The sequence below is a fragment of the Tenrec ecaudatus genome, chromosome 1 (genome assembly GCF_050624435.1).
Source record: "Tenrec ecaudatus isolate mTenEca1 chromosome 1, mTenEca1.hap1, whole genome shotgun sequence".
Classification (NCBI taxonomy): Eukaryota; Metazoa; Chordata; class Mammalia; order Afrosoricida; family Tenrecidae; genus Tenrec; species Tenrec ecaudatus.
In genome coordinates this window covers 16,518,329-16,535,877 of record NC_134530.1, presented here as the reverse complement: position 1 = coordinate 16,535,877, position 17,549 = coordinate 16,518,329, and the positions used below count along the sequence as shown (strand labels likewise).

Below are 17,549 nucleotides of genomic sequence, written 5' to 3'. Positions count from 1 at the left end.
CCACCGTAAGCGGCAGCATTGATTGGACTATCGGTGGTCACATGACCTGCCCCCTACGGTGCCAACATGGCGGCGCCCAGGTCCTAATCCTGGAAACGTGTACCGAAACTCATTTCCTGCTCGCTTTTCCGAGAAAAGGTAACGAGGGCCAGGGCGGCGCGGGAAGGTACCCGGGCTGGAGACGAGATGTCAGCGCCCTGAGGCCGCTGGGTCTTGCGAGCTGCTGCTTCCACTTTCTGGTGGGTAGGCCACCCCCGGCCCCGGACCGTAACCGCCTCTTCTACCCTTAATCAGGCTGGATGGACAGAGGCGCCCGCGGATGCCCCGCGCGAGAACCCTGCTGGGGCTAAGCCTCTCCCTCCGCTCCTCCCGCAGTCTCTGTAGAGCCCTGTGGATGGAAGGGCACCCCCAAGAGCCGCCGGGTTCGGGCACGGGGACCTGTGGCGAAGAAGAGGGCCCGCCGCCGGCCCGGGAGACGACAGTCACCGAAGGGGCCGCCAAGATCGTCTTTCCCAGTGCCAACGAAGTCTTCTACAATCCCGTGCAGGAGTTCAACCGGGACCTGACGTGAGCAAGGGTCAGGGGTCAGCCTGGCCAGGGAACAGGAAGCGGAGGGTGAGATGGGAAGGTGGTCCGCGAGGTGGGAGGGGTGGGACCTGATCCTTCCTCTCCTGTCAGATGTGCCGTGATCACCGAGTTTGCTCGCATGCAGCTTCAGACCAAAGGAATCCAGAGTGAGTGAAGGGCCCCAGCTCCCGGTGGGAGGGGGTCGCACAAAGCTTTCCCTGCCTCACTACCCCACCACTTGCCTATGGAGGCCTCCAGCCTAGTAGCAGGGCCTGGGCTCTAGTCCATTAGCTTTTCCTCAGCGGCTGTTGGGGAGATTTTCCGTTCCCTGTCTTCTATATGCAAAAGAGTGAAGGGAGCTGTCTTAGGGGAAACGTTGGTATGGCCTAATGCAAGGGGCCTCAACACTTTTTAAATAGGGGGCCAGTTCACTGTCCCTCAGACCGGTGGAGGGCCGGACTATAGTTTTTTTTTTTTTTTAACATAAATATGAACAAATTCCGATGCACACTGCACATACCCTATTTTGAAGTAAAATAACAAAACGGGGCGAAAACACCCGGCGGGCCGGATAAAGGTCCTCAGTGGACTGCTTGTAGTCCGCGGGCCGTAGTTTGAAGAGCCCTTGAGGAGCCCTGGCCTAATGCATGCCTTCTGGTGCCTGCAGTCAAGGTGCCAGGTGAGAAGGTTGTGCAAAAGCTGGTCGTGGACTTGTCGGAACAAGAGGAGGACAAGGCTGAAGTGGAAGAGGGAGACCAGCCTCGAACAGCAGCCGTGAGGGAGATCTGTGAGGTGGGCCTGAGCATAGGAGGAGGGATTCCCCCAAGACCCCATGGTGTGGGTAACGGGGGAAGGCGGGCTTCCCAAGAGGAGAAACTAAAGGTGTGTGGCGAGAGGAAAGAGGTACTGATGTGAGTAGAATGTTCCCTGTTTACCCAACAGGAGGGACTACGGGTGCTAGAGGGCCTGGCAGCCTCTGGCCTGCGTTCCATACGCTTCGCCCAAGAGGTGCCAGGGCTGCGGTCTGTGGTTGCCAATGACGCCTCTGCCCGAGCCGTGGATCTCATACGCTACAACGTGCAGCTGAATGACGTGGGCCACCTGGTAGAGCCCAGCCAGGCTGATGCCCGGTAAGTGTGGGACAGCAGAGCCTAGTGCCCAGAAAGTGGACCCTAGAGTCAGGCCCCTTGCAGGGTCCCAACCTGGCTCGGTCATATTCTGTGTGTCCTTGAGTGAGTGATGTAGCCTCTCTGAGCCCCCATGGTCTAATCTGTAAACCCAGGCAAAGTTTTACAGGGGTTGGGGGGTGTTCCTAAGATGATGAAAATGATGATGGGAGCACCTGAGAGCATTCCACCTTGGGGCCGAGATACACACCGTTATCATCCCGTGCCAGACTTAACTCCTTGTATTTCTTTTATTATTCAAATGAGAGGTGTGTCTGGAGAACCCAGTGTGTGGCAGGAAACATCCTTCATCTGGTGGAGCTTGTGGCCTTAGGCAGGTGAAGCGGCAGTGGGGTTTTGTGTAACCTGTGAACTAAGAATGCTTTGTACATTTAGAAAGGGCTAAAGGAAATAAACAAGAAAAAGAATGTGCAGTCGGAACTCAAACTCCCTACCATCAAGTTGACTCGACTCAGAGCAACCTCTTAGGACAGAGTAGAACTTCCTCTGTGGGTTTCCGAGACCATAAATCTGTATGGGTGTTAAAAGCCTCCTCTGTCTCCCGGGGCTGGTGGTTTCAAACCGCAGTCCTCGCCCACCAGCACTCTCTGCGGTAGAGATGACAGATCCTGGAACATTCATTAGCAGACCCTTTAGGGCAGTGGTTCTCAGCCTTCCTAACGCCATGGCCCTTTCATACAGTTCCTCATGTGGTGGGGACTCCCCCCCCCCACCCATAACATTATTTTCGTTGCTACTCATCACTGTCATTTTGCTACTGTGAGATGAATCAGGCGACCCCATGTGAAAGGGACATTCAATCCCCAAAGGGGTGGCGACCCACAGGGTGAGAACCGCTGCTTTAGAGAGCAAGTATCCTGACCCCAATGGAATCTAATTGGAAACACAGGTAACCAAACAAATGTGACTAGTGAGTCCATTGTTTGGTCAACGAGAAGTGAAAAGCGGTATGGACGAAAGAGAGGGTGCAGGAAGGCGGGAAGGGACTGGTCACTTTGAGCAGCGGGATCAGGGCAGGCCCCTGGGAGAAGGGACCCACAGAAGGCCCCAGTCCCTGGAGCTGTTTAGAGAACTGAGCGGTTAGGTGAGTTTGCATGTGTCATCTGCTGGAAACAGTGCTGGGCATGTCTGTGCTGCCCTATGGTTGCCTGTTAACCATTGCTGCTATGGAGGAGTAGACTGAGCCCCGAAGCAGAAAAGTCCTATCCAAGCCAGGACACCGGAGCTGTCCAAGTTGGCCCACTGGAGGGAGGGAGCTGGGGCCTGCCCTGAAGGCTTGTCCACCCTTGCACCCAGGATACTGATGTACCAGCATCAGAGGCCATCAGAACGCTTTGACGTCATTGACCTGGACCCCTACGGCAGCCCCTCTCCCTTCCTGGACGCGGCAGTACAGGCCGTGAGTGAAGGAGGTAAATCCAGGGCCAGTGCCACAAGGAGCCAGCTTGGGGCTGGGTGGGGGCTGTTTGGAGGGTCCTCACTGCCCACCCCTCCCTGCAGGACTACTGTGTGTGACCTGCACAGACATGGCGGTGCTGGCAGGCAACAGCGGGGAGACATGCTACAGCAAGTACGGGGCCATGGCGCTCAAGAGCCGTGCCTGCCATGAGATGGTGAGCCCCAGCCGCAATCTCCCACAACCCAGGGCCAGATCCAGGCCTCGCTGGGAGTGACACAACCATCATTTCCAGAGCTGGGTTCAGAGCTGGTCTTGATGCTGAGCTTTGCTGGTATCTCTAAGCAACAAGTGACAGCTTCCTGGACCTCCGTTTTTTTTCCATCTGCAAAATGGATACAAAGATGGCACCACCCCCCTGGGGTCACTGTGGGGAGTCAAGCAGGTGGGCCCGAAAAGCCCCGGGGTCCCCACACATCCTGCCCCCAAATCCTTCCATGGCCGGGACTTGGGGCCTCAACTGCAGGGTGCTGACACCCATGCCCATCTGGCTCCTCTGTCAGGGCCTAGGGGTTTTGCCCACCCTGTACCCCACAAGGCTCTGAGACAGGAACAGAGTCCCAGCAGAGGGGTGGGGTGGCGCATCTCTGAGGCACAGAGAGGTAAAGCTCACTCAGCCAGGCGGCTGTGATGAGGCTGTGATTGGAATCCAGGGATCTAGCCCCAGGGTGGGGGTCGTGGTGTGCTGCTCCTCGGGAGTGGGAGGGGCAAGTTGCTAATGCCCACCCCCTGGTGACCAGGCTCTGAGGATCATCCTGCACAGCCTTGACCTCCGGGCCAACTGTTACCAGCGCTTCCTGGTCCCGCTGCTCAGCGTCAGTGCAGACTTCTATGTGAGAGTGTTTGTCCGGATCTTCACGGGCCAGGCCAAGGTCAAGGCCTCAGCCAGGTTGGCCTGCAATCCCAGTCAGGGTTGGGGGCCTGGGAGGCGTGTGGAAGAAATTGAAAGTCAACAGGAGACCCTGCCTGGAGAAACCGAGGAAGGATGGGTCATGGTTCTGCCCCTGGGGGTGTGCTGGGGAAGTTGAGGGTGTGGTGTGGTGTGATGTGCTTGCCTGAAACTCAGCCCCCCCTCTCCCTTCCCCTCTCTGCTGCAGCAAGCAGGCCCTAGTGTTCCAGTGTGTGGGTTGTGGGGCTTTCCACCTCCAGCGCCTTGGCAGAGCTTCTGCAGCCTCAGGGAATAGGTGAGTGAGGTAATCCAGGTAAGGCTGGGCAGTTCCCCGGGGACTGCCAGCCCCGACTGCCTTCTCTTCGCAGGATCAAGTTCTCAGCAGCTTGCGGGCCTCCGGTGACGCCCGAGTGCGAGCACTGTGGGCAGAAACACCAGGTGGGGCCGCTGGGCGAGGGCGAGGGGCTGGGGACCTGGCCGAAGCAGTTCTGCCTCCCTGACTCCCGTGTGCCCACAGCTCGGCGGTCCCATATGGGCAGAGCCCCTCCACGACCTAGACTTTGTGAGCCGGGTTCTCCAGGCGGTGACTGCCAACCCTGGCCGCTTCCACACCTCCGAGCGGATCCGAGGAGTCCTGAGTGTCATCACTGAGGTGGGGGCGGGGCTGCGGCAGAAGGTGGGGCCTTCATCAGCACCTGCCCCCTGCATGCCCACCCATGCCCATCCACTCCCGTGCAGGAGCTCCCGGATGTGCCCCTCTACTACACCTTGGATCACCTGAGCAGTACCATCCACTGCAACACGCCCAGCCTCCTGCAGCTGCGGTAAGGCTGCAGGGAGCAGGCTGCCGGCCCCTGGCATGCTCCGGAGAGGCCCAGAGCTGTGTCCTTGGCTGGCTCTGGCAGTACGGGGGTTCTGTGGTCATAGGGAGCCCTGTCCCTGGGCCCATTCTGTCCCTCTCCCCCAACCCCCCATGCCCACAGGCCAAGTCTGAAGCCCAGCCCTCTCGCGGGCTCTCTTCCCCAGGTCTGCTCTCCTCCATGCCGGCTTCAGAGTCTCCCTCTCCCACGCCTGTAAGAATGCAGTGAAAACCGACGCCCCCACCTCGGTTCTCTGGGACATCATGCGATGCTGGGTGAGGGGCGGGGCCGGGAAGAGGGCAAGGCTGGGTACCCCAGGCCCAAACCACCCCTGCCCCGCAATCCCTGACCCCTGACCTCTGCCACCCAGGAAAAGGAGTGTCCTGTGAAACGGGAGCGGCTGTCCGAGACCAGCCCAGCATTCCGCATCCTCAGCGTGGAGCCCAGGTACGGAGCCCAGCTTTCCGCCTCCTCAGCGTGGGTGTCCCCGGCCTGGGGACCCATGGGCTTATGAAATACACGTGGGCAGACACAGGGACCAAGCAGCTTCTTAATTATTATTATTTTAACCCAGCGGCTTCTATGGCGATCCAGAACCTCCCCTCCTTTCCATTCTCCTCTCTGCTTCTCCACCCCCACGTGGACCAGCACCTGGTTGCCTGCCCTCTCCAGCCACCAGAGGGCGCCTGCCAGCACCCAAGCCTGCGCATGGGCCTCCTCTGCTCAGACCCTTCCTTCTATGGCTCCCACCTTAAATCTTCCCACCTCTTAAAAAGCAAAAGACAAACCCCACCCCAAATCTATCGGTTTCTGTTCCATCATGTTACAGCGTCCCTACAGGGCAGAGTAGAACTGCCCCTAAAGTTTTCAAGGCTGCACATGGGCAACAGAAGCCGACTCACATTTTTCTCCACCCGTCCTTCAGCGAGAGCTTAACTAGTGCGCCAGCCAGGGCTCCTTGGCTCCTACCTCATCTGGGGTCAAAGCCCAAGCCCTCCCTCAGCCCACAGCACCTGCCTTATCAGCCTAAACCCTCTGGGCCCCAGTCCCAGCCTTCTTTTTCTCTTGTTCACTAAGCCTGCTTCCTTGAGCGGCCCTGCCCAGCTCACCCGGCATTCCTCTCTCACCTCTGTCAGGTCTCTGCATGTGTGTGTCTCGTCAGTGAGGCCTCTCTGCCCACCCCCCAACACTGCACCCCATTCTCAGTGCCCCCACATCCCTTTTACTTTGCCCTGTTTTCCCCAAATACCTGGCTCACTCGCTAGGACACACTGTCTTTGCTTATTCCTGATCTCTCTCGCTGCCTGGCTGTCTCCTGTACTGGGGTGTCCGATTCCCAAACTAGAAACCCAAACTCCTTGCTGTCAAGCCAATTGCACCTCACAGTGACCCTCCCAGACAGAATAGAACTTTGTGAGTGTCCCAGGCTGTCAGTCTTTATGGGACTAGAAAGTCTCATCTTGCCCCCTGGGAGCGGCTGGTGGGTTTGAGCTCCTGACCTTTTGTTAGCAGCCCTATGCACACAGCACCAGGGTACACAGCAGGTCTCGGGAAGCGTCTGGTAACTGCAGGAAGGCATTTGAACACAGGCAAAGACAGTCTTCACAGTCTGTCCTGACCCTTCAGTGACCGACCCCTGCCCTCCTCTTCCCCCAGTCTGCAGGCCAACTTCACCATCCGGGAAGATGCCAACCCCAGCTCCCGCCAGCAAGGACTCAAGCGCTTCCAGGCCAATCCCGAGGCCAACTGGGGGCCCCGGCCACGGGCCCGGCCAGGGTAAGTGGAGTATGTGGAGGGGGGCACTCAGCCAGGCTGGGGCAGGCAAAGGCCAGCCAGGTCTCAGCCCCTGATGACGTCTCCTTGCATAGGGGCCAGGCGTCAGGCAGTGCCGTTGGGGAGAGGGGCAAGCGGAAGGAGCCAGCTGAGGACCCAGCTCAGCGAGCTGCCCGGCTAAAGAACTTTCCCTGCAAGAGGTTCAAGGAGGTGAGCGCCCCTTTGCCAATGCAGGGTTGGCAGCCTCCCCAGGCAGCCTCAGACTCTGGAGCTGGGCAGGGCCAGGAGGCCCGTGGAACTGGGAGAAGTGGGCCCCGGCCTGGCCAGGGTTTCACATTCACCATCCTCCCACCAGGGCACCTGTCAACATGGGGACCTGTGCTGCTACTCACACAGCCTGCCGCCGGGTCTTGGTGTCCCTGTCCCCACTGACTGCCCTGAGGCCTGAGGCCGGAGGCCTGGAGCCACTGCTGGACCCAGCCAAGACTGAACCAATAAAAAGATGTCTTTCCTTTAGCTGTCTTTTGTGTGTGTTGGGAGCTGCCTGTGGCCTGTTGGCCTGTTCTTCTGCCCGCTGCATGTTCAGGGTCTGTTCTGTATCTTTTTGGTCGAGCCCCACCCCCACCCCCAGGGAGTTCTGTAGTCTGCCCAGAATGGTGCCTTTTCTTGTAGGGCAGGAGCGTTGGCACTTTTTCTGCCTGAAGTATCTGTGAAGTGTTTATGTACCAAGCAGGGGCAAGCAACGCGCTTTGAGAGCTGGCGTCTGCAGTTCCTGATGTGACCACCGGGCGGCAGCCATGCGCAGGTGCTGGAAGGGGGTGTGCTTTGGGCCCCCCTCCACCATCACCCGTGCGTTCCTGGCCTCCAGGCTGGGGAGCCATTTTCGCCAAGAAACCCCACGTGGCCTGGCGCCGCCGCTGCCTCGCTGCCTGGTTTCTTTAGCCCAGTTCCCTCGGGGCTTCAGTGGAGGAAGCCGGACCGGAACCAGGCGCCCTGTGCATCCGTTCCAGAGCAGGTGCATCCTGCCCGGCGCCCCATGGGGGCGGGCACAGAGGCCCAGGCCGGGTGACTGCCCACTGGAGCATGGGGGTCTAACGTTAAAGGGGAACCCTGAGGCAGAACCCCTACTCTGGCCACGAGCTAAATTTGGAACCCTGTGTCCTTGTCCTCGCTGTAGGGGGAGGTAGGGGGATGGTATTTTGCCCCTTCTGCAAATGACGATTGGAGAAGCTGCCTCCCGAGGATTAGCTCCTATGATTGGAGCTTCTGTTTCTCCGGGGAAATGAACGGCTGGTTGTGAGGCCTGGGCTCCAAGCCCGCTCCTCCCCACAGCCCCAAGGAGTGATCTTGTTGGTGCTGGGTGGCGATGTGTGTTCCCCCACATGCTCACAGGAAAGCTCAGCTGACCCAGGAGGAGGAGCTGGGGTGAAGACAGTCTGGCCACTGGTACTTGGTTGTTGCCTGGACCCCGCCCCTCAGGAACTTCTAAGGGGCTGACCTGGCCCCACTCCAGGCCTATCCAACACTATCCCCCACCACAAACACACCTCATGTCCCACATAGGAATGGCCTGGTATGGGGGTGAGGGTGAGGGGGTAGGAAGCTCAGAATTGGGGTGCCTTCCCCTAGGTCTCACCAGATCCAGCATCCTGGATTGAGTGCTAGGCTACCTAAGCACATCTGCTGCCCCACACATCTGAGTCCAGACTGAGCTGCCCGCCTCTTACCCTCCCTCCCCACTCTTGGAGGTGGAGTGGCAAAAGGCCTGGGTGGGGCTCTAAAAAGAGGAACCAGGCAGAGGGGGAGGGGGGCCCCCAATCACGAGGTCCTACTAGGCTGGAAGGGCCTTCCCTACCCGCATCAGCACTGACCTAAGAGTAGGGGATTTAAGCAGGAGGCCACAGGTTCACTGCCTCAGTTTCCCCTCTGCTTGGTTCTGGCCATCCCTCCCACTCTCCTCCCCCTGCCCCTGGGGTGGGGAGAGGCAAGGAGAGTCCTGCCTGTGCTGGCCAGGGGCGGGGCCCTGAGCTCTGAGCTCCCCGCCCCATCGGTTTCCTCCGGGGTCAGCACGGCTCCTTATCTGGCGAGACCAGGCGGCCAGGGCCTTATCTTCACGGGCCCAGCATCCTCTGGCTGCTGCTCCGGGCAGGGGAGGAAGCTGTCCGGGGAGTGGGCAGTCCAGCTGGAACGCTCACTTTCTCTGGGGGGCTGCTGCTGCTGCTGCTGCCACCACCACCGCCGCTGCCGCCGCCGCCGCCGCCACCGCCACCACCACCACCACCACCACCACCACCGACACTGCCACCATAGCCACCCAGCCCTCCGGACTTAGGAGAGGCCGGGCCCAACAGCATGGTCCGGTCAATGCAGCCGACTGACCGCTGCAGCATGCACTGAGGCCACACCTGAAGCCAGCACAGCCTCCTGGCCCCAAGAAGACCAAGGCCAGGCCCTCACCAGGCGGTGGGACCAGCACTGGGGTAAGAGACCCTCCTACAGTCATGGCTCCATTCATTCTGGGGTGGGCCAGACAAGCTTCCTCAGCCTGGCTGGGACTCATGTGGGAAGACAATGCAGCAGGCTAGAAGGACCTAAGCCTTTGTAGGGAGAGCCAGGCTTTGGGGGGACACCCAGGTGGAACAGGGGACATGGAAGCAGGGTTAACAAGTGAGTGCTGATCTGCTGCATCCCCAGCATAACTGCGGCCCGGCAGTGAAGACAGTGTTCATAGATCCTGTTCACCATTGGGGGTCTTAGTGTCAATAGCGGGGATCCAGGCTAGTTAGAGATCACTGGCGCATTCATGGTGGGTGGGCACAGACTCAGTGGCAGGTTGGCAAGAGCTGGGGAGGCATGGACAGCCTGGGCCACAGGCTGCCTGGGCATCATGGGAGACTCAGGCCAATCTTGGACAGATTCATGGTCAGGTGGCACCCGTGAGTCAAAGAGGGGTCTTAGGATCGCATCCAAGGGCTACATGGTTAGCCTGTGGGGGCCATAGGGTCAATTTGGGATCTCAAAGGCTCTGAGGATCAGCCAGAGGACCCCTGCATTGCCCTCACCCTCCCAGCCCCTGCTAGCAGGCTGCTGAGAAGAAGGGAAATTTGTTCAGTGGCTGGAAGAGGGTGGCCTTCACGTAGCTCAGATCTGGTTCTTCGGGGCCCAGCATCTCTAGGGCCCTAGCTTTGGCTCCTTTCCAGGACCACCCCCAGCCTGCCTGGCCTCTGCCCCCTGAACCCCCAGGCCCTCAGCATTCCAGAAGGAGGCATTGGGGCAGGCAGGGTAACTGGCTTCCTTCCTTCTCACAGGTTAGTGCCCCCTCGGGGTCCATGTGCCCGCCCCAGGCCCTGGCAGAGGTGGGTTCCACCATGACCGAGAAGGCAGAGATGGTGTGTGCCTCCAGCCCAGCCCCCACCTCGCCCCCTGAACCAGCCTCACCTGGGCCCCCGAAGGCAGAGGAGGTAGGCCACCCAGGTTCCCCACTCCCCAGGCTACCCCCTGGGGTGCCAGTGATCAGCCTGGCCCACAGCAGACCTTCAGGGCCAGCTGTGCCCACCACGGAGCTGACAGCCCTTCGACCCCCTCTGCTGCAAATTTCTGCCCTAGGAACGGGCCCACCCACCCTGGCCCTGCATTACCACCCTCACCCCTTCCTCAACAGGTCAGTGAAGGGCTGGGGGCTGGGGGCCTGGGGGGCCAGGGGGGCCTTGTGCACAAGGCTTTAGTGACCCATGGCCCCTTACAGCCTCTACATTGGGCCGGCAGGACCTTTCAGCATCTTTCCCAGCAGCCGGCTGAAACGGAGACCGAGTCACTGCGAGCTGGACCTGGCTGAGGGTGAGCATGGGTGTGTGCTGTGGGCACACATGCTGGTGTGCTGCAGTTGCAGGGGAATACCCATGTGTGTATTCACTGGTGTGCTGAAGGAGCCACCGGTCACTGCACGGGACCCACATCTGTGTCCCATGCCCTTCCCCCAGACCCACATGGGCTTCTCTGCTCACGTTAGAGCTCTAAGTACAACCACCGTCCCGTGCCACACAACTGCAGGCACCCCAACAAGCCCCGCAGCGCAGCCACGAGAGCAAAGTCACAGCCACACACAGCCGCTCGTGGTGCAGGGAGCACCCGATTCACAGCTCCCCTCTCATGTACAGTCACGTGGGGGACAGACATGAAACCACAGCCACACAGGAGAGCCGTGGAACCACAGAGGCACAGCCACCCGGGGGACAGGCGTAGTCCCACAGCAACTTGGGGACAAACAGGACCACAGCCACATGGAGGACCAGCGTGGAACCACAGCTACACAGGGGGGAGCAACATAGGAAAAAGCCACAGCCACATGACCGCAGTGACATGGTAACAGCAACACACATCCACAGCCATTCTGTTGGGCCAGCAATCACCCAGCATGCCAGACATCAACAGGGGCATGGCCACGAGGCCTCCTCTCTGACCACGAACATCTCCGCCCCACGGAGGGCCCTCACCCACTCAGAACGAGACCTCCCATGGTCCCCCAGACTGGCAGTTACCAACACTGCTCTCTCAGCCACCTGCAGCAGGGTAGTGGAGGGGGGGGACCCCCATCAGGGTGCTGGGTGCTCCAAGCGAGGGTGGGAGGGGGCATCCTCTGGGCCTCAGCCCCAGTCCCTTCCCACCTATCCACAGGTCACCAGCCCCAGAAGGTGGCCCGGCGCGTGTTCACCAACAGCCGCGAGCGCTGGCGGCAGCAGAACGTGAATGGCGCCTTCGCGGAGCTCAGGAAGCTGCTGCCAACGCACCCGCCCGACCGGAAGCTGAGCAAGAACGAAGTGCTCCGCCTGGCCATGAAGTATATCGGCTTCTTGGTGCGGCTGCTGCGGGACCAGGCGGCCGCGCTGGCCATGGGCCCTGCGCCCTCTGGGGCCCGCCGACGGCCTGCGCCCCGTGGCCCCGAGGACGGTGCCCGCCGGGAAACGGGCCGCAGGATGGAGGCGGCCGCGCGCTCGCAGCCCGCGCCCCCCGCCGGTGCCGGGTCCCCCGACTGTCCTGCTGGGGCGGCCCGGCCCATCAAGACCGAGCGGGGGTTAGCGGAACAGGCGGTAGTGAGCCCGGAGGTGCGGTGATTCTGCGGCCCCGGGGACTCAGCCCCGGGCCACTGAGCCTGAGACGCGCTGCGCCGGCTCCAAAGGGTCCAGGCGTGGAGGCCCCTGGAGAGCGGCCAGCGAGGACCCCAGTCCCTAATAGGGCCCAGGGCCCGGAGGTCTGGAAGGGCGCTCGCCCTAACCCCAAGGCCCTTGCAGATCCATTGAGCACTCATGCCCGGTGGCAAGTGGCCTTGCCCACGCGCGCCCACGCGGCCCTCCTGGGACCTCGCCCCGGGAACCAACACGGCAGAACGGACACTGGACTCAAGTGGTGCTTTTTTATTCCGGGCTGGGGGTCGACGCCGCGGGGGTCGGGGGTCGGCCTTGTCCCCGGCTTCCCCTGGGCGGGCGGGGGGTGGGGGTGGGCAGCTCCGGCCCCGGAGGACCTGCTCCAGCCAGCAGACCCCGTTGCGCACGAGGAGGACGCACGAGGAGGACGCTGCCGCCGCGCGACGCGAGCGAAGGCGCGTTTGCTTTTTGTTTTGTCTTTATTTCTTTATTTCACATACACATTAGCCATTCAATGGAGAAGCCGGAGAGAGTCAGGCAAAGATGGTATAAACAGAAGCGCAGTGACGGGGGCGGGGCGGGGCGGGGCGGGGAGGGGAGGAACAGACGGGCTGGCTGCCTACTTGCATTCCGCTAGGACACTGAAAACCCAGAAAACAAAACAGACAGTAAACTACCCTTGTTTCTTATGTATCTCAGTGCAGAGACGGGGGAGGGGGGTCGTTGGAGGGCAGAGAGGGGGAACCAGGCTGAAGGAGGAGCGGAGGGACGGGGACGCTAAGGGAAAGCACACCAAATCCATTAGTACTATATATAGAGATACTCGTTTATACTGCGTTTCTTAGCCTAAGAAGAAACTTGTTGGACGGGACGGGACGGGCGGCCTTGGCGGTCCGCGATGCTGGTGCTGGTCGGGCGCACGGGTCTCCCGGGGAGGAGGAGGAGGAGGAGGGGCCGCAGTGGGGCGGGCCCAGGCTGGCTGCAGAGGGGGGGGGCGCCCCAGGGTGATGGGAGTGGGGGTGGGGCGGGGAGCAGAGGCGGGGCTGGGGTGCCCCTCGGGCTGTCGATTGGGGGACGAAGGTTCTCGTTACTTTATTGCTCCTTAATTTTTCTCTCGCGTGTGTTTGTGTGTGGTGGGGGTGGGCGGTTCGTTCAGCACGGTCGGGGGTGGGGAAGTGGTGGGTCGTCTGAGCCACCCGGCCCCTCTGGGGCCCAGAGCGCGGCACCGCTCCGCCAGCACGGGGGTGAGAGAAGAAGGCACTAGGTGTGCCGGCCAGCGCGGGGGCGGGTGTGTAAGGCAGTCGACGGGCTGGTTGCGGGGTGGGGTGGGGGGCTGTGTGCGTGCGTGCGTGTGTGCGTGCGAAGACCTCGGCCGGACCATCGTGTGCACAGCCGGTCCTCTCCTGGAGCGTCCGGAGCGTGTAGAGCCTTCCCCGCGCTCCCCGGAGGGGCCAGGGCCCAGGGGTGGGGGCAATGATGTTGGGGGGAAGGGGGCGCCAGGTTGGGGGGAGGAGGAAACTACCAACTTGTCGAGCGCGCTCCTGATAATGCTGGTGAGGGTCAAGTTGGCGTCTGGCTCAAAGAAGGGCGCTGGGGCGGAGGCGGGAGGTGGGCAGGGAGGGAACTTTGTTCGTTGGTATTGACCTCTGCGCGGGGGAGGGGCCGGGATCCCCGCTGCATCCCCGTGCCCAAGCGGGGAAGGGGCGAGGAGGGGGCGCTGGGCCCCTGGGAGGGGGGCGCCCGGGGAGACCCGCGGCCGGAGCAGCCCAGCAAGGGGGGGGGCGCACGCCGCTGTCCCGTTCCGTTATACTCCAAGGGATAAGCGTGTTCCTAACAAGTGCTGGATTATTTCATTGATTCATAAACGTATGTATAATAGTCTGTGGGGTTTGAAAAGTACTTTATCATGTAAAAAGCACCAGGGTTGTTTTTTTTTTCTTTTTAATTATTTTGCAAAAGAAGGTTTTCTCTCGTCCTTTTTCCTTGTCTGAGCTGGTGGTGGTGGTGGTGGTGGTGGTGGTGGTGGTGGTGGTGTGTGTGTGTGTGTGGGCGTGCGGGGTGGCTAAAACGCCAACGTTTCCTTCAGCCCTCCCACCGTAACTGAGAACAAACAGCAACACAAAATAATAACAACCCCAGACCATCCTCGTCAACGCAGGAAAACGACTTAAAAAAATAAAAGGAAAAAGAAAACGAACATAAAAGGGAAAAAGCACTCAGCTTTTGTTTCCCCGCGCAGGCAGGGCAGGGCAGGCCCGGTTCTTTAGCGTCCCCAGAGCCACGAGGACATTACAACAAAAATAGAATTTTTTTTCCTTAACAATCTCTTAACATACAAAGATAGGAACACTCTCCAATGCATTGCACTTGGTTCAATGAAAAAAAAAAGTTAATTTCCCCCCTATATATATTTTTGTGGGGTGTTTATTTCCCTCTCTCTTCTTCTAACACGTCCCCACATTTCTGTTGCCCTCCTTGTCCCTCGCTTGCCCCTAACACCAACACTTGGGGAAAGGGTGGGTCGCCCCGCCCACCCAGTGCAGCCCCCTCACCAGGCTCAGCCCGGCCCAGGCCCAGCTGGCCTGCAGCTTCTGACCTTGTCCTGGGCACACTTAGGGCGCCAGGGTGTAGGCCTCTCAGCTCCTGCAGGCCCAGCTGCACCTGTGGCCCTAGATTGTCTTCCAGGGAAGGGGGGCCGCATTACTCGAGGGGCTGGGGGGGGTGTCCCCTTCCACTCCCCTCTCAGCTCTGACCCTGTTTAGCCAACCAAACTGAAAAATCATTGCACTTGACCAGGCGGCACGCCCAGTCCCCCCGGCCCCCCACCCCAGCCCTTCTCCCCCATGCCTGGGCAGCGCCACCGGGATCTCCTGGCCCCCTTCTCTCAGTCCCAGTTGTCCCCCAGGGCTGCACATGGATGGGGGGAGGCTTCCTTCAATTTCTAGTAAAAGCCACTCCCAGGAGCAGCCACCTTGTGGCTTGCAGCTGGGAGGGGATGTCCCCCCAATATGCCCCTCTGCCTCAGGTAACCCAGCACTCCCCCCAAGAGGAGGTCACAGCCTCACTCGCTAGATTCACAATAAATAAAGCCCAGAACTCAGCCCGACCACGATGTGGTACAATGTTCATTGACTTTCTGAGGGCCCCGACCTGTGCTTTGTGTTTTCAGAGAGAGAGAGAAGGGGTGAGGGCCTGGGGGTGAGTAGAGAGGGCCCCCCCCCCCCCCCGCACACAACTGCAGGAGAGGGAGGGGGAGCAGTGGCCCAGGAGGGGGGCACACGGGGAGGAGAGAGTAAGGCACAGAAAGACAAGCCAGAAGGGCCAGGTCACACCCTGGGAGGGGCTGTGGTACTCACGCTCCCCTCTCTCCCGGGGGCCAGGAGTGGGGCTGGGGGAGGGAAGACTTCTGAGGACCCTCTGGACAGGCCCCCCCTGCAACCGTTCCCTTGGGGAGGAAGGGGCTGTGTGTGTGGTGGTGGGGGGAGCTACTTCCTGTGGTGTGTTACCAAATTTTTCCCAAGTTGCTCAAATGGAGGAGTTCCCGATTTGATTTCAATGGCTAAAGACCCAAAGGAGGCCCCACCCCTAAGTAAGAGTGAAAGACTTTACAGCTACAATCCAGGGAGAAGTAGCCAGAGCGGGGGGGGGGTGGGGGGGGGGGCGTGGGACATGGTGGTGGAGGAAGGGGCATAGAGAAAGTTCCAAAACACTTGAGAGGTGTGATGCCCAGCGCCCCCCAAAGGATGCCTACCTAGTGCAGGCTGCTGCCTGGTCCTGGCGCTGGGCTGTTGGGGGGAGGGGGGCTCCCTTCTTCTCTGAGCTCTGGCCAGCCAACCCCGGCAGGGGCTGACAGCTGTGGGTCCAGGGGCAGGGACCAGCAGGGGGCAAAGCCAGGGCACCTGCATTCCTTAGGGGCCAGGGATGTGGGGGAGGCCTGGGGCCCTTCCTCTCATTCACTGCCTGGCAGGAGGCTCACCCTTCCAGGCCTTCAGAGAGAGGGTAGAGGCAGGCCTCTGGGGGGTGGGCGGGTGAGGGGACGGTAGCCTTTCTCGTGGGCCGTATAGAAAGATCAGGCCCAGGAACTGTGCCTGTGGCTCAGGGGGGTGGCCCGGTGCTGGTGCTTTCGGACCTCTGTGCTAGCACCCCTTCCTCACCTGGGTGCTTTTAGCCCGAGGGTGGGGCAGGGAGCTGCCCTGGGAAGAGGCAGACGACCAGTCCAGGAGCGGGCCGGGGTGGGCACCGGAGGAGACAGCTCTGTGGTTCAACTCCTGTTGGATTTCTTGGGGTCCAGGGATGGGTCCCTCTGGGAAGCGCCACTTTGTGCAGGGGGGGGGTCGCTCCTTCCTCGGAGGCTGGGTGCGGGGAGGGGTCAGCGAGGAAGGCAGCGCCGCTTCCGTATTTTTGGTCTTTTCCATTTTGACCAATGAGAAGGTCCATTTTGTGTGTTGCTTTCTGCTCAGCTGCTGGTGCCCAGCTGCACCCGAGACCCCCTCGAGGGCTCTCCAAGAACTGGGCTGCTTCTGGGAGCCTGCAGGGGGCCATCCCCCTGGGCCAGAGGAGAGAAGGGCTGAGTGGCTGACGGCATCCAATTTTTGCTTTGCGGTGGGGCGGGGCAGGGCTGGGCTGGGCTGGGGGATTTTTTTTCTATTCTCAATATTTCTTCTGCCCCCTTTTGAGAAACCTCTTCTTTTTCTTTTCTGTGGATCTTCTCAGAGGAACCAGGACTGAAACAGGACAGAAAAGGAGATGCGGAGGGATGACCAGGATGACTCTCACCTTGGCCTCAGGACTTCAGGCCCTCCCCCCCCCCCAGCGCCCCAGTGGAGAGCTGCATCCTCCTTTCTGGGGAATCCCTCCCCCCAGACCCTGCCCCAGTGCAGGAGCCCAGCTGGCCTTCCCGTGGGCACTGTGCCCAGCGGGTGGGACCCTGTGGCTGGCGCTGGCACAGACCTGGGCTCTGGCCGTGTTTCCCATTGTGTAGGTCTTTGTGTGGGTTCTAGAGGGTGGGGTGGGGGGAGGCCAGGCTGTGGTTTTGGTCCCTGAGGGGTCTTGAGAGTGGGTGGGGTGGCCGGGATTCTGTTTAATGCTCTTTCTGTCGCCTCGGATCCGAAGCAGAAAACGCCTGTCTGTACACCCAGGTCCCACAGGCAGAAAGGCTGGGGCACCACATGGCTCCAGTCCCTCGCAGTGCCAGGCTAGGAGGAGGGGCCCTGAAGCCCGACCTGAACAAGCCTCCACCCTGGGGCTCCCTGGTGGGCACGTTCCCTGGGGATGCCAGCAGGGGGCGCTGCTTCCCCACAGACAGGGCCTCCTCTACCAACCAGTTTCTCGGAGAAACACATCCAGGGCGGGCCCCCTGGACTGCTAACACGGTGTGTCCTTTGACATCGGATGGAAGATGGAACCTCACACTGCGTGGAAGTCCTTGAAAATGCCTCTCTATCCCCCTGGTCCTGATTGGGGCACAGACACTACGAGAACAAAACTCAAAACTCACTGCCTTCGAATCAATTCTGACTCCTCAGGACCCTACAACTGCCCCTGTGGGTTTTCAAGACTGTAACCCTTCATGGGAGTGGGAAGTCCAGTCGTCCTCCCGTGGAGAGGCTGGGTACCAACGGCTGATCTTACGGTTAGCAGCCCAGCATCATCACTACACCACCAGTGCCCCCCGGG

General features: G+C 60.6%; 3 protein-coding genes across 9 annotated transcripts in view; 2 read left to right on the top strand and 1 right to left on the bottom strand.

The window, feature by feature from the left end:
* On the top strand, positions 1–7,248 carry TRMT1 (tRNA methyltransferase 1). 3 transcript variants are annotated; one of them, XM_075547898.1, is made up of 17 exons: positions 1–138; positions 376–567; positions 679–734; positions 1,235–1,359; positions 1,510–1,697; positions 3,051–3,166; positions 3,255–3,367; positions 3,951–4,099; positions 4,308–4,394; positions 4,468–4,537; positions 4,617–4,751; positions 4,838–4,923; positions 5,126–5,234; positions 5,330–5,406; positions 6,616–6,735; positions 6,828–6,942; positions 7,088–7,248. In XM_075547898.1, exons 2-17 carry the CDS (start codon positions 395–397, stop codon positions 7,178–7,180), a joined length of 1,812 nt encoding a protein of 603 aa, XP_075404013.1. In that variant the 5' UTR covers positions 1–138; positions 376–394; the 3' UTR covers positions 7,181–7,248. The 3 variants fall into 3 exon arrangements, with proteins under 3 accessions (XP_075404013.1, XP_075404009.1, XP_075404017.1); XM_075547894.1 differs by having other exon boundaries at positions 40–138; positions 295–567; XM_075547902.1 differs by having other exon boundaries at positions 103–239.
* A 2,801-nt stretch (positions 7,249–10,049) lies between these two features.
* LYL1 (LYL1 basic helix-loop-helix family member) lies at positions 10,050–11,854 on the top strand. Its single transcript, XM_075536803.1, has 3 exons — positions 10,050–10,393; positions 10,478–10,569; positions 11,407–11,854. Exons 1-3 carry the CDS (start codon positions 10,062–10,064, stop codon positions 11,841–11,843), a joined length of 861 nt encoding a protein of 286 aa, XP_075392918.1. The 5' UTR covers positions 10,050–10,061; the 3' UTR covers positions 11,844–11,854.
* A 1,140-nt stretch (positions 11,855–12,994) lies between these two features.
* Positions 12,995–17,549, bottom strand: part of NFIX (nuclear factor I X) — a 94,155-nt gene continuing 89,600 nt past the window's right edge. For all 5 annotated transcript variants that reach the window (XM_075547876.1, XM_075547884.1, XM_075547887.1 and 2 more), the window contains one exon: positions 12,995–16,597. In XM_075547876.1, the coding sequence (XP_075403991.1) occupies positions 16,583–16,597 (15 nt within the window). In that variant the 3' untranslated portion in view covers positions 12,995–16,582. The remainder of the gene's footprint in view (positions 16,598–17,549) is intronic.